Source organism: Lepidochelys kempii, chromosome 7, assembly GCF_965140285.1.
Source record: "Lepidochelys kempii isolate rLepKem1 chromosome 7, rLepKem1.hap1, whole genome shotgun sequence".
Lineage (NCBI taxonomy): Eukaryota > Metazoa > Chordata > Testudines > Cheloniidae > Lepidochelys > Lepidochelys kempii.
This window is the reverse complement of record NC_136386.1, coordinates 94,902,413-94,915,737: the sequence shown is the minus strand read 5'-3', so window position 1 is coordinate 94,915,737 and position 13,325 is coordinate 94,902,413. Positions and strand designations below refer to the sequence as shown.

Genomic DNA, 13,325 nt, shown 5'->3' with positions numbered 1-13,325 from the left:
AAAAATAAAATAAAATGAGCATTGTACACTTTGTATTCTGTTTCAGAGTAGCAGCCATGTTAATCTGTATCAGCAAAAACAACATCTGATGAAGTGGGTTTTAGCCCATGAAAGCTTATGTCCAAATAAATTTGTTAGTCTCTCAGGTGCCAAAAGCACTCCTTGTTTTTTTGTATTCTGTATTGTAACTGAAATCAATATATTTGAAAATTTAGAAAAAAACAACCAAAAATATTTATAATATATTTAAATTGGTATTCTATTATTTAAGTGTGATTAATCACAACTTTTTTAAAATCTTACATTTAACTGTGATTATTTTTAATCGTTTGACAGACTTATAAGTAATTAAGTTATATTTAATCACGAGAATTAATTAAGAGCTAAAAAGTTAAAAATATTAAAAGTTAAAACAATAGTCAGAACAAAGTACTTTTATTTCTATTCTGAATCTTTTTTAAAATGTTGGTCAAATTTAATCAAAAATCAACAAATTTGCATTAAATGTCTTGATTTTGAAGAAATAGGATTTTCTGATGGGGGAAAAGCATTCCACTGAAAATTTTTCAGCCACCTGTAGGTTTTATACAATCATTTCTGAGGCACAGAATCAGTAGCAGAGGTGGGAACTGACTCCTCATAATCTACTCTAATCATTATGCCAAACACACATTATGGCTCTTATGATAGCAAAAGCCATAACTAAAATTAAGTTGGGACCTTGATTATAACCCTCATTTCTCATATGCTCACACCTGCGAGACATTCTTCTTTGGGGTTTAACCTTTTCATGCTTGATGATGAATTTTTTGGAAAAGCATAAACATGATCCTGTCAGTATTTCTGAGTTATTAGAAAATTTAAAAAAAAAAATTTCATGCATAGCACATCTTGGAGTTAGTTGCTCACAAGAGTTGCTGTGGAGGAGGGAACTAAGTGTTCAAGACCCCTAAAAGTCACCTCTGTTTACAAGAAAGTAAAAGAAAGATTAAATGAATCTCCTGCCCACTGCTAAAGTCCTCAACTGTGTTTTGGGAGACAGAAACCCAGTACATTTCCTTGTTGTCAAGTGCCCCAACAGTCCTCCCAGATGTCAAAGCCTCTGACTGCTTCTAAAATGTAGTGTTTTCAATGAAAAAATAACTATAGCACACTGAAAATTTGGGCACAGATAAAAAACACAGTTGATGCTCTACTGATTGTATTAGTGAATTTTTTGTTCCCTGGTCTGGCATGCTATGTGAACCAGGGCATTTTACTGCTGAATTTAGCTCCAGTTTACTATGGAGTACTTGGAGCTTGAGGATCATTAACATCTACCATGCTGGGGTGTTAAGAATGAATTAATTGTTTGTTAAGTGATTTCAAAATAGCTGAATGAAATGTACTAGAGAGGCTTAATATAATATACACTCTATACAAACATTTTAGACATTGTTGCAATTCTATATGGTCCATACCAGAACATTTTAGTCCATTCCCCATAGATTCTACTTACATATTTATCTTTTTTACAATTGTTGCATTGTAAGTGTGAGCTGACAAATACTGTGTCTTTCATTTTCAGGAGCATGAAAGGAATGAAGCACATAATGATGAAAGTAAGTATTTTGCACTGAAGACATGGGGATTGCTAGAAAGATTTTTGGTCAATATATTATTGACTACCTCAAATGCAGTAGTACGTTCCTTTAAGTTTAAACTGCAACCATCAGTGTTAAGAAAGGGAGTTTAATGAACAGCTAAAGAGCTTAGTCAATGTGAAGACAAGTCAGGAAACAACTTGCTTTAGACTTGAGTTGTTGTTTTTGTACTCAGTGTAAACCAGGAGTTCTCAACCTGCTATAAAAAGTCCATAACCCACCTGTGCCACAGTAACTGGTTTTCTGCATATAAAAGCCAGAGCTGGCATTAAGGGGTAGCAAGCAGGGCAATTGCCTGGGGCTCCATGCCACAGGGGCCCCCGCAAAGCTACATTGCTTAGGTTTTGGCTTCAGCCCCTGGTGGTGGTGCTCAGGCTCCCGGGCTTCAGCCCCATGCCAGGGGGCTTTGGCTTTCTGCTCTGGGCCCCAGCGAGCCTAACGCTGGCCCTGCTTGGCAGGCTCTCTGAAACCTGCTTGCGGCCCCCTAGGGACTCTAGGGGTCCCTCTGGGCCCCTGGTTGAGAACTGCTGGTGTAGACTATATACAGAGATGCTCTGTACTGGTAGAAGTAGGGCTTTCACCAATGTGACTTACCCTGGAGAGTTATAGAATTAAGACATACTGTACTGCTTTGCATTAAGGGTTTGCACTGATGTAGCTACACCAATGCAAATTTCCCAAATCTAGAAAGCTCTTAATCATGAATTCCCCTCCACAGCCATTGATGCCCAGTGTCCCCTTACCACAGTCCTTGATGGCAGCAATGTAGTGGAAGCGCTCACCACCACCGAGAAGGGGCTGAGGGAATCTCTCTCCACTCAGAGTATGAAAATGGAGTGATGCATAATCTTTTCTTCAGGGACTATAAGTGCCACCTAAAACATTTCAGAATGATTATTTAAAAAAAACCCAATGCTCAGATATGTTAAATATTATATACTAAATATGTTGTGTGGGTATTTAGATCACAGCAGCACTGGAGCTCAGGACTTCAAACTTCCCTCTAGTGCAACTCCATCACCATTACCAAGGGCAATGTGAGTAACAAAATATCACTGCTTCTCTTTCATTGTTAATTGCTGGATTTATTAATAACTAAATCCTGCTCTTACTGGAGGCAGCCATCAAAGCAAAAGTTGTCTGTCCATGAACCATGAGTCCAGAGCAAGAGGCATCCTGCCCTGGCAAGAACAAGGTGGGATTGCTGGTTGCAGGCCACTCTACTATTTCTCCAAGCTGGGGCAGTTTGCATACTGGAATTGTTTCCAGTTACTATATGCTGCTGCTGACAGAAAACCTTCTGGCCAGCTTGAGACAATCAAATGCTGCAGTGATGAGATCTTCAGCAGTACCTGTGCATGTATAAAGTCATGCTCCTTTTCTTACAAATCACCCTCCCACTAGCCATGAGCTGGTTCTTTGCAGGACATAGCTTTCTCACACATCTTGGTATGGTTCCCACCACTACCTTTGAAACCTATATTAAACGCAACACAGCCTCTGCCCCTTTTTCTCTATTACATCAGCCCAAGGAAGGGCAGGATTCAACCCAAAATTCCACCTCTGCCAATAATATTATGAGTAACAGTTAACTATATACTTGATTGTTCAATGCACTGCATGTGTCTTTTAAATAACCACTTACTTTTTCAATCCTCAGAAAGAAGACACCTAATCCAGTAAAACCACCAGTAAGTAGAATTTGTATTTTCATAATGATACTGTACAGTATCCCACCTGTGATTATTAATATGCTTGTAAAACTGAACTTTGTATAAATACAGTTTCCTTAATGGGAAGTAAGGAAAGAATTAAGAGTATTTTTGCCCCTTGATTAATTAACATTAATAGAAGTTACATACAGAATTGGAGAGAGGATGATACACTCAAGAGTCTGTTACCTCAAGAATGGCAGAAAATCCTTTGGCCTGCCACAGAGACTATTCTAACCATTAAAAAATGTTTTGGGGTCATCATGAAGGCTTTAATATATAAAATATGTGGAAGCAAGAAGGGTGGCAATCATTTATAATACATGCAATTAAAGGGAGTCACAAGGACTTGGCTATGGAATGTATATTAACTCAGCAGCAAAGGGAAAACACACATGTGCATTCCTGAAAACTAATTTAGATTAAATACACTTGGGGTAGTTTTTTCCCCCCCAGAGAGTTATCAGCATATGAATTCTCTTCCCTAGGAGATAGTGGTAGAATACACATTAGTGGGACTCAAGAAAACAAATAAGAATTATTTGGAACCATGTTCTGCCCTCAGATTGCATCCAGAAATTCCCAGTGATGTGTGTAGGAGTTTCCCCTAGGGAATGAGAATAAAATATCATCCTAGAACAAGAGTCATATCTCAAGGTAAAAATGGGCTTTTATCTGGTCTCCCTTGCTCATAAACAGGTTTGGAGTCTTTCCAAGTTTATGTTGCAAAATCTATCTGATCATATTTACACAATCATCCAGCTGAATTCCTTGTATGAGAAGGCAATGCCCTTATTTCCCCAACCAAAACATCCCTGTCAATTTCAAGTGTACATAACAAGTGGAAAAATCTTTTCTTCAAACTAAACATACACACCCTTTTGCCAACATGTCATATTGCTTTTCATGACCATTTACTGTTGTAACATTGCTAAAGAATGGGATACTGTTAAATTAATCATATTTTAAGCAAGTTCCTATACCTATCAACAACTGGGATTATTAAAACCGGAAAAAAAATTTAAAATTCATTTCCAACTCTCTTATTCTGCACTTAGTTTATATATTTCTTCCAGCTTGGACAATGAACGTTGCAAAACTTAGCTTGCAAATATTACACAGGAGCATTGGTTTAAAAATGTGAACACTATTTTTATAATAAATATATTGTATGGAAACATTTCTATTGCGCTTAAGCTTTTGGAAAACCCTCTTAACAAAAATCTAAATTTTGATCCAAAATTTAAGTGGATAGTTCTTTACCACCTTTAAAGGATGCTAAGTCTACATTGTGTAGCATGTTTAAGATGCAAACAGAAAACCAATAACCTCTTAATCTAACTTTTGTATGCTATTATTTTATAATGATTGTTTAGGAGTTCGTGCATGTTTTGAGCTCTATAATATACATGTAATTGTTCTCCACTACAGGTATCGGGGGCTTTTGTATAATACTGAAACAAAGATATTCTATAGCAATGTCTATTTTACAAAATATTAACTGGATGTCATTGAAGTATACAAATGTTTTGATTGACATTTGTTTTATTGTAGAAACCAAGTTTACACCACAAAGAGAATTTAAATGTTACTGAAGGTAAATTATTTCTGTTACACTGAAAAAAGTTCATGTTCACAAGAATTGAACTTTTGCTTTTTAGTGATTTAGAACCTGAATCAGCCCCCGTTACTTGAATTGAGTAGCATTTTTCTCTGCAAGCAGTCCCATTGAAATCAGTGGGGCTAAAGGCAGAGTAATAGACTGATCAAAGGGTGAAATTCACACCACAAGAGAGCCATTTGGAGGATGTAAGCAGGCCCCCGGGGCAGAGGAGAATGCCACCGAAAGTGAGTAAGGGTGGAAGAATCTGGCCCTCCCGGTTTCACTTTTTCATTTGCTATTGTTATTAGTTAAACGTCCTGTGCTTTAATTCACTAGCATTAAGGGGAAATATCACACCACTCATTTGTAAACAGTCCCCATTTAAATCAATAGGGAGCACTGCCTGAAAATCTATGGTAAAAATATGGCCCAGTGTGCCTGAGCATTTCACTTATGGAAAAGGCACAGTAAAATAACGTTTATTCTACAAATTTAAAAAATGAATTAAAGTTGTCATCTCTCACTTGGGGTGATTATTTTTAAAGCTAATCCTGAATCTACAACTTTTTCCATATTACAGAGAAACCTATAGCAGCTGAACGGCGACGAGGTCCCAGCCAAGAGATCCCTCTTCCACCCCTACCAACGACAGCCCAAAAGTAAAAGCTACTTTCATTTCCTTTCTTAGAGCTATAGACACTAGACTCACTACTAAGTTTGAACAAAATGATGTGAGAGATTCAGGGGGAAGCATTCTTCCCTTTTAAAGTTCTATTTCTTGAGACTTTTACTTCAGTCTTCAACCTCATGAGGGAACATATACATCACCACATACTCTCTGTTATTGCTTTCTTCCATACACATGTTCAGTTATTCAGACGTAGGTGTTAAGTAGACATCCTCATACCTTTCAATAATCTCTAAATATTTATTTCAGGCCATTATTTCAAAAGCTACCAGCCCTACCAAGTAAGTACAATTTATCTTTTAAGTAAGTCTGGGTTTATTTCAATTGCCACATATATATTCATTGGATTCTGAATATGTTGGTCTCTGTAACACATACAAGAATGAGATTAAAATACTCAGCTGGTTGTATGGTATTAACTTAATTAGTACAATTATGCAAGACCAGTGGGACTTACTGGGAAAGTCAATGGGAGTTGGGCACCTAATTCCCCTTTGTGCCTCTGAAAGTCAAAATCTAAGCCAGTTTGGGCTAAATTCTATAAAATTCCATCTGGCTTCCATACCACACAAGACCCCCCAAATAGAAAATTTTTCTGGGCTGGTTCAGTTTGCAACTTGGAAGCCAGATGAAGTTTTTATTGAATCCAGCCATTTGTTCTCGCATTACAGAAAAAAAATGTAATACTTTCATTATGACTAATGCTTAAGTTCTGCTGTAAATAATACTTTTAAGAGGCAGTTGGAAATATTTCAGTTTACAGTTTCAAATGTAGGGCAAGATTTCCTATATGCAGTTCATTATTTTTACACAGATAGAAATGTAAATTAGATAAAATGATAATATATACCAGAAAGATTTCAGCATTTCCATTATATGGTTATAAATTATCCAGAGAATTTTAATAGGCTGCAGAATTTAGTTTTATGAAGATATTGGTCACTCTCAAAGTGGGATGGATTTTTCTCCTTATTCCTTTAGCCAATAGAGTTATGACAATCCACAGCATTATTGTTTCCTCCTACTTCTGCCCCCAACAAAATAATAGGAATAGTTACACTGGACACTTACACATGTTACACCTTGTTCTTCCCAGAACCGCCAGACATGGCAAACCGCACAACGGGCACTCTTCCACGCAGCAGCATTTCAGCTAGTTTGGAGACTACAGACCAGGTATGAAATTAGCTCAGGGTACAAAGAGACACATGAGGAATCATGTGCCGTCAGGCTCTGTTGTAAGAGGAGTCTTACAGAGAGACCCCTGGCTGTCTGATTCTATACTTCTTCATACCACCTACTGTCCAAGAAAGCATAATCCTGTGCTGAGGGTGCTTGTGGTCCATTTCCTTCCTTATAACAACAACTTTGGCCCTATCTACAGTGAAATCTTTTGTCATTGTATGAGTCATCTAGTTGCCCAGTTCCAGCCCAAAACAGGTGGAGAACACAGGGTGTTAAAGCCATGCTAAACTGTAGAATTATGATTAGATATAGTTATACAAAACCTAGGCAGGAAAAGTTTTCTTGCTCAATGTAAACAGGAACTGAAAAGCAGCTGAGTCAAACTTCTGTTTCAGGTCTTCACTTTGCATCAAACAATCCCATAGCGAGTAAACAGAAAATGCCTTGTTGGTATATTTTCCCCAGTCCTGGGTGCAGATAAATATAGAGTGTACTTAACTGCCCTTTTCCTTTTTGTATTTCATAGCTGAACTCAGCGGCTCACTAGCCTTTCTGAAAGTATGTATCCACATGGTTAGTCCAAAGCAGTGCAAACCGTTTGCAGTTGTGTCAGTGGATAAATAATGAGAGATCCCAGAATACATTAGTAGGAACACACACGCACACCCTTGTGAACCATGCTAGGTAGAGATACTCCAACCTTGTTGGAGCATGAGTCTGCCAGAGATAGTACAACACAGAAGCACAGGAATGCACAAGACAGTCATATTTAATAACATTCCCCTTTAATGCAGTTTGGTTCGTCAGCAGAGATGGGATCTAAGAGACTAAGTGAGAGGCCACTGGTTGCCCACACCCTTCTCTGTGAAAACTACGATCCTTCCACCTGACAAATAATCTTAGTCCCACCCTATCAGCCTTGTGCCCTGCTGCTCCCTAAAACAGATTTCCCTTCACTATAAGCCCCTTTTGGAATTAGTGCCAAGTTATCTTTGTGAATAACTGGAAAACTTTTTTTTATTTTGTATTTCAACATAACAGGTTTGAAAAAAAATCTAAGAAAATATGGCTACTTTTATTTCAATATGTCCCCTTCTGTCTCCATTGGGAAGATGGCAGAAGACAAAATGCAGGAAGCAGTCCTGTCTAGTAATCACAAACAAGGTAGAAATAGTTCTGTTGACGGCCTAACAAAGGCTCTATTATTGCAGACCCAGTAACACTAAATGTTCTAAAGGCTGATATGACAAAGATAATACAGCAGCAAGGAACACAAAGAACTTCCGATTGTGGAACAATTTTTACATTCTGTCATAGTGGATATTGTGAAAAATCTTTTTTCATAAAAATAATCCCGCAGACACAAAAGCAAACAGCTTGTAACAATTATATTTGGAGCTTTTAATATAGCAGATATGGGCAAAACCAGAAGAGTGACTGACTAAAAGATCAATTTCACCAGAAAAAGTGAAACATGGCTGATGAAATTAATGATATTTTTTCCAAAATTATAATGTACACTGGTATTGTCATTTGCTGCAGCAAACTGTACAGCACAGGTGCTCTTTAATTTGTTTGGTTCATGAAGGCAACACCTTCATTAATTGATTGACTTTCACTGCACAGCTGGCATGAGCTCTCTGTTCCGCTAGGTGATTCCCAACAGTTTGTGACAGGAAGAAGGAAGGTTTAAGGGAGAAGCTGTATTTGTCTATTCTATATAGGTTCTTATACCACGCTAATCACCATTGTATGAGCGCATTCCAGATTTGCCATTGCTCCCCCTGCTCCATTACAGTTAACATAACAGTTCCAGTCACACTGTATTGTTTGACGGACTCTTGGACCCCTGGCACTATAAAGAGGAGAGGGGTGGGTTGTTGTTAAAACTTCCTGTGAAAGCAACAACTTTATTGTAATACAATTATGATGATGTATGAAAATAAAGTGACATACTCTTCCCCTCAAGAAAACGTGACATCATATGTACACTCATGGAACCCAGAAATGATTAAGGTTAAATTTAAAATGGAGACAGGGTATATTCTAGCAAATTCTGTAAAGATATTAATAGTCTTAGGAGGAGGTTGTATGCATGACACCTGCAGAACAGCACTAACTATACAGTGATCATTTACTACAACAATTCCAGCTATTCGCAGTAATAATTGCTAACTTAGCAGCCACTTGACATACAACCTATAAACTCACAAGTCTGCATACACACCCTTAAAGGGAAAAGGCCCCGACCATTCTCCTACTTTATTTTTTTATGAAAATCCAATAGGAATAAAAAAAACCCTCTTGGGATTGTGTGATGGGAGAGCTACAGGAAGTATAGTGAAAATGTTAAGATTTGCTAGGCTTACCTGCACCTTCCCTTACTTCATTCTGAACAAATCCATATGCCTAACATTGAATGCTTTCAGAGCCAGTGGCAATCTGGAGTCCAGTAAATCATTACAAGCTTATATCCAGATTCTGTCTTTCCATATTTCATTTTTGATTCTGCTCACACATGCAACTGATGTCTTGCAAATATACTTGCACTCCTGCATTAACCTCTTTTATGGTGCCCATGGTAATGGCATTTATATCAAAATGATGGATGCATTATAAGAAGTTAGATGGATTAGAATTATCATCTATAAAGAAAGGCAGCCAATAATAATGGTTACTTCCGGGGGAAAGAGAAATGACTATTTTAGACGACATATTTGGGAGGCAGAAATTCCCAGCCAACAGTTAGTACAAGCAACCCTTAAAGATAATAACTCATCAAAAGGAAGCTTCACTCTGGAAACACCCTACCACAAAGAATTGAGTAACAATCTCTCCTTTTAAAAAGAGAGAGAGAGAGAGAGTAAAGATTCACTTCCCCAAAATCAGGAGCAGTTAGGGAGAAAGTATTTTGACTGTAGTATTTAGGCCAGCCCTCTTTCTTTCTTTTCTTCCAGGGACATGTGGGGGAAGGTCAAAGATAGCAGAGAAGTGCTGAGAGTCAAGGATGTGCTGAGCTCTCTCTTTCAGTCTATGTACTAGCTCTATAACAAACTTTAGCTCACTTCAACCATACTTTGACTGTAAGCTCCCGTATATATGAAGAGGCCCTGTTTTATTCCTGTTGTCTTTGCTGCTACACCTTAGTACCCTGATCCAGTCCTTTACATACAGAGGCTGCCTTGAAGGATTCAGATCTTTTCAGAGGTCCTAGTTTTAGTTTGTTTTACTTTTTACCTGGTTTTAATTAAATGATTGAAACCTTTAATGCCAATGCTATTCAGACCCATACAGTCTGGGGTTACTGAAATCCTGGTTATTTCCCCCACTCATGACTCTTCCCTTGGGACAGTACTCCTTTGTTTAATAAAATGCATGTTTCTAGTGAAGGGTCAGTGGGTCTGGTGGACCTTTGCATCCCAGTCCAGCTGTGTGTGTGTGTGTGTGTGTTATGCACAGCAGATCATCATATGATAAAATAAAATAAAGCACATTTTTAAAACATTACAATAATTCCCCTTCCTGCACAATAAGTACCACTGTTCCCTAACTGCACGAGTAAATGTAATCTCCCCTCTAAATTACAGGAAAATAAATCTGAGCAAAAATATGTGCTTCCAGATATGCAATTAGGGTAATTTTTTCTAAAGCACCTGAGTGACTTAGGAGCCTAGATGACCAAGTAATTTTGGAAAATGAAAATCCGATTATTTTGAAATTTTTACCCTTACCATTTTTCTATTCAGAAGATCCCAACTTTTAACGATAACACACTGCCCTTATAAACTGAGGTTTCAAACCATTTCACAGATATTAATTAAGTAAACCTCACAACACTCCAGGAATTAGAAATGTATTGTACCCATTTATAGCTGGGAGAACTAATGCACCAGAGAGGTTTAATGACTTGCCTAAGATTACATGGCCAAGTCAATGGCAGTTCCAGGGCCTTACCCTAGGAACTGTGATTCCTGCGGAAGGATTCTTTCAATAAATAATCAAAAGCTATCAGTACTCACCGGGGAGGGCAGCTTGTTCAATACACAGTCCTGCTGTGTGAGAAATGTTTGGAGGTATAAGAGCAGCCATCACTCCTAGCATCTAGGAGTATCCACTGGATGACAGAATCCAACTGGAGTGGAAGAAAAGAAATGGGGAGTGTGTAGTTTGCAGGATGCTTTTATAACCAGTTTTGAAAACATTGTCAGTTTGGAGGAGAATGTCCATCCTCAGATTTTAGTACAAATAGAATTAATGGCTGCTGCTTTGAGGAGCATGGGAAATCGATAGAGCAAAGGGCAGATGAGAATAAAGTTTCCACCCCTATAAGCTAAATTTACTGTTACCTCTTTTTGACTGAGCATCTAGTGAAAAGATGGGTCCCTGCAGATTGTTTCAGCTGGGAGGAGAAACTGAAGTTGGAGTCTGGTATCTTTGATGTAATCTTATTTACAGAAAATATACAAAATTCTATTTCCCCAAACATGGGAGGAACCCCATAACAGGAGACAGTGTCCTCACTAATAGCACTAAAAACTTTCTCTCTAGGTTTTTGCAGGGTAATGCTCCCAGGTGCTTGCTCAGGCTGTCTCTGTCTCACTCACTCTCTGTCCTGCTTCTCTATTCACTCATTCGCTCTTTGTCTCTCCCCACACCTCTCTGGTTACGTCTACATTACAAGCTAGGGGTGTGATTCCCAGCTTACATACACATACTCTCAGAAGCTATCATTGAGCTAACACACGTATAAATGGCAGTGCATCTGCAATAGCACATGTCAAGTACAAACCTATCTGAACCCCATGGGTATGTACTTGGCATGGCTAAGCTTTGCCCCTGCTGCAGCCCGTGCTACCGCAGCTCCACTACTATTTATACTTTTGCTCAGTCTCATTGAGCTAGTGAGTATGTTACATGAGCTGGGATTCACACACCTAGTTCATAGTGAGACATAGCCTTACACACCCACACCCAAAGACAATAACCTGTGGAGCCTGCTACCCACATGGTCAAAATGACTGAGCAGGTTCATATACCCTTGGTCTTAGGGCATATCTACACTTACAAAATTAAGTTGACCTAATTTATGTCAGCATATAGGTGCCGCACTAATCACATCACTTGTGTGTGTCTACACTTTGCTTCTAGTGTCAGCAGTGCGCATCCTCACCAGGAACACTTGTACTGTCAGCATGAGGCATTGTCAGATAGCTTCTGAAAGCCAGTAACAGTCAGTCAATGTAACCAATGCAGTAGCTATACGGATACTGCCTCAACCTAATTACATCGACATTGATTCTATGCCCCTACTGGAGGTGGAGTCAAGTTATTAAGTCAGCATAGCAGAGCAGTTACATCAGTGGGAGTGAAAATTTAGTGTAGACACTTGCCAGGCAGCTTACTTCAACCTAACTATGTGTTGACCTAACTCTGTAGTGTAGACCAGACATCATGTTGGGCTGCCTAGCTGTCTCTCTCACCTATCTTAAATGAGGGGTGGAGGTCACTACAGTTTAAATGGGGTTTAACCCAACACACAATGATATATTCAGAACTGAGAACAACCTTAGTTAGGGTGGAGTCACCATATTATACAACTTGCTTGGTTTGGATAGTGTAAAAGAAACCTGGCATCCTGTGGACAACACCCACTACAACACACAAAAGTATATGCTAAATCAATCAGCAGAAAATAACATTTAATTATAAATAGTGAAAATGACTCAAGTCTCTTTCTTAGTTGTCCTCTTTCCACTGGACCAGTCTTCTGCCGTACAAGTGCCAACTATCCTCCATCTCCACATGGATACCTCTCCTTAAGATCTCCTCTCTTAGCATTCACTGACTGGTTTCAACTCATCCTTCATTTGAACTGAATCTGTCCAGTTAAGACTGAGCTCTTGACAGAGGCCTGTCTTAACTATGTGTTTTCTAAAGTGCTCTGCACACTTATGGTTCTCTATAATTATCATCATTTGGCATTAGATACACTACAATATGTGTTCATCTTTTACTACCCCTATCTTTTAGCTGTGAAGTACACAATATCCAGTGAAAAAACTATCATTATATTTTGCTGTAAGTTACAGAAGAAAACCAGGGCTTTTCCACTGCATTGACAAAGGTCTCCATCTTTCTCACAGGATGCTGGTGTTCATGATAAAGCATGGTATGCAGCTTATTGTGATCGAAAAACTGCAGAAGATGCATTACACAAATCAAATAAGGTAAAGCAGGGAGTTAACATTTGCGCTATGCCTCTTTTAAGAACATTTTAGACATGTGGAATGGGGAATACAAATTGAATTGTTCCCAGACAGTTTGGGCCCCACCCTGAACAGGTTACAGTAGTGTTGGCTGAAGTGTGTCTACACAATTCAGATTTCGGTGAAATGGTGGTCTCTAAAGTCAATTAAAGTTGTACCTGTGTAACTCAGTACAGATTTTTGGCCCACTGGAGGTAATAGTTTATTGTAGCAGCCAGAGATGGAAAA

General features: G+C 38.6%; 2 protein-coding genes across 10 annotated transcripts in view; one reads left to right on the top strand and one right to left on the bottom strand.

Annotated features, from left to right (window-relative positions):
- The window catches only part of LOC140914912 (DNA nucleotidylexotransferase), a 385,127-nt gene that overhangs the window by 347,746 nt on the left and 24,056 nt on the right, over positions 1–13,325 (bottom strand). The window contains exon 4 of the mRNA XM_073353929.1: positions 10,851–10,963. Coding sequence (XP_073210030.1) covers positions 10,851–10,932 — 82 coding nt within the window. The 5' untranslated portion in view covers positions 10,933–10,963. The remainder of the gene's footprint in view (positions 1–10,850; positions 10,964–13,325) is intronic.
- The window catches only part of BLNK (B cell linker), a 145,271-nt gene that overhangs the window by 126,641 nt on the left and 5,305 nt on the right, over positions 1–13,325 (top strand). For all 9 annotated transcript variants that reach the window (XM_073353937.2, XM_073353938.2, XM_073353939.2 and 6 more), the window contains 8 exons: positions 1,568–1,601; positions 2,608–2,680; positions 3,304–3,334; positions 4,910–4,952; positions 5,539–5,617; positions 5,896–5,927; positions 6,743–6,822; positions 12,975–13,058. In XM_073353937.2, coding sequence (XP_073210038.1) covers positions 1,568–1,601; positions 2,608–2,680; positions 3,304–3,334; positions 4,910–4,952; positions 5,539–5,617; positions 5,896–5,927; positions 6,743–6,822; positions 12,975–13,058 — 456 coding nt within the window. The remainder of the gene's footprint in view (positions 1–1,567; positions 1,602–2,607; positions 2,681–3,303; positions 3,335–4,909; positions 4,953–5,538; positions 5,618–5,895; positions 5,928–6,742; positions 6,823–12,974; positions 13,059–13,325) is intronic.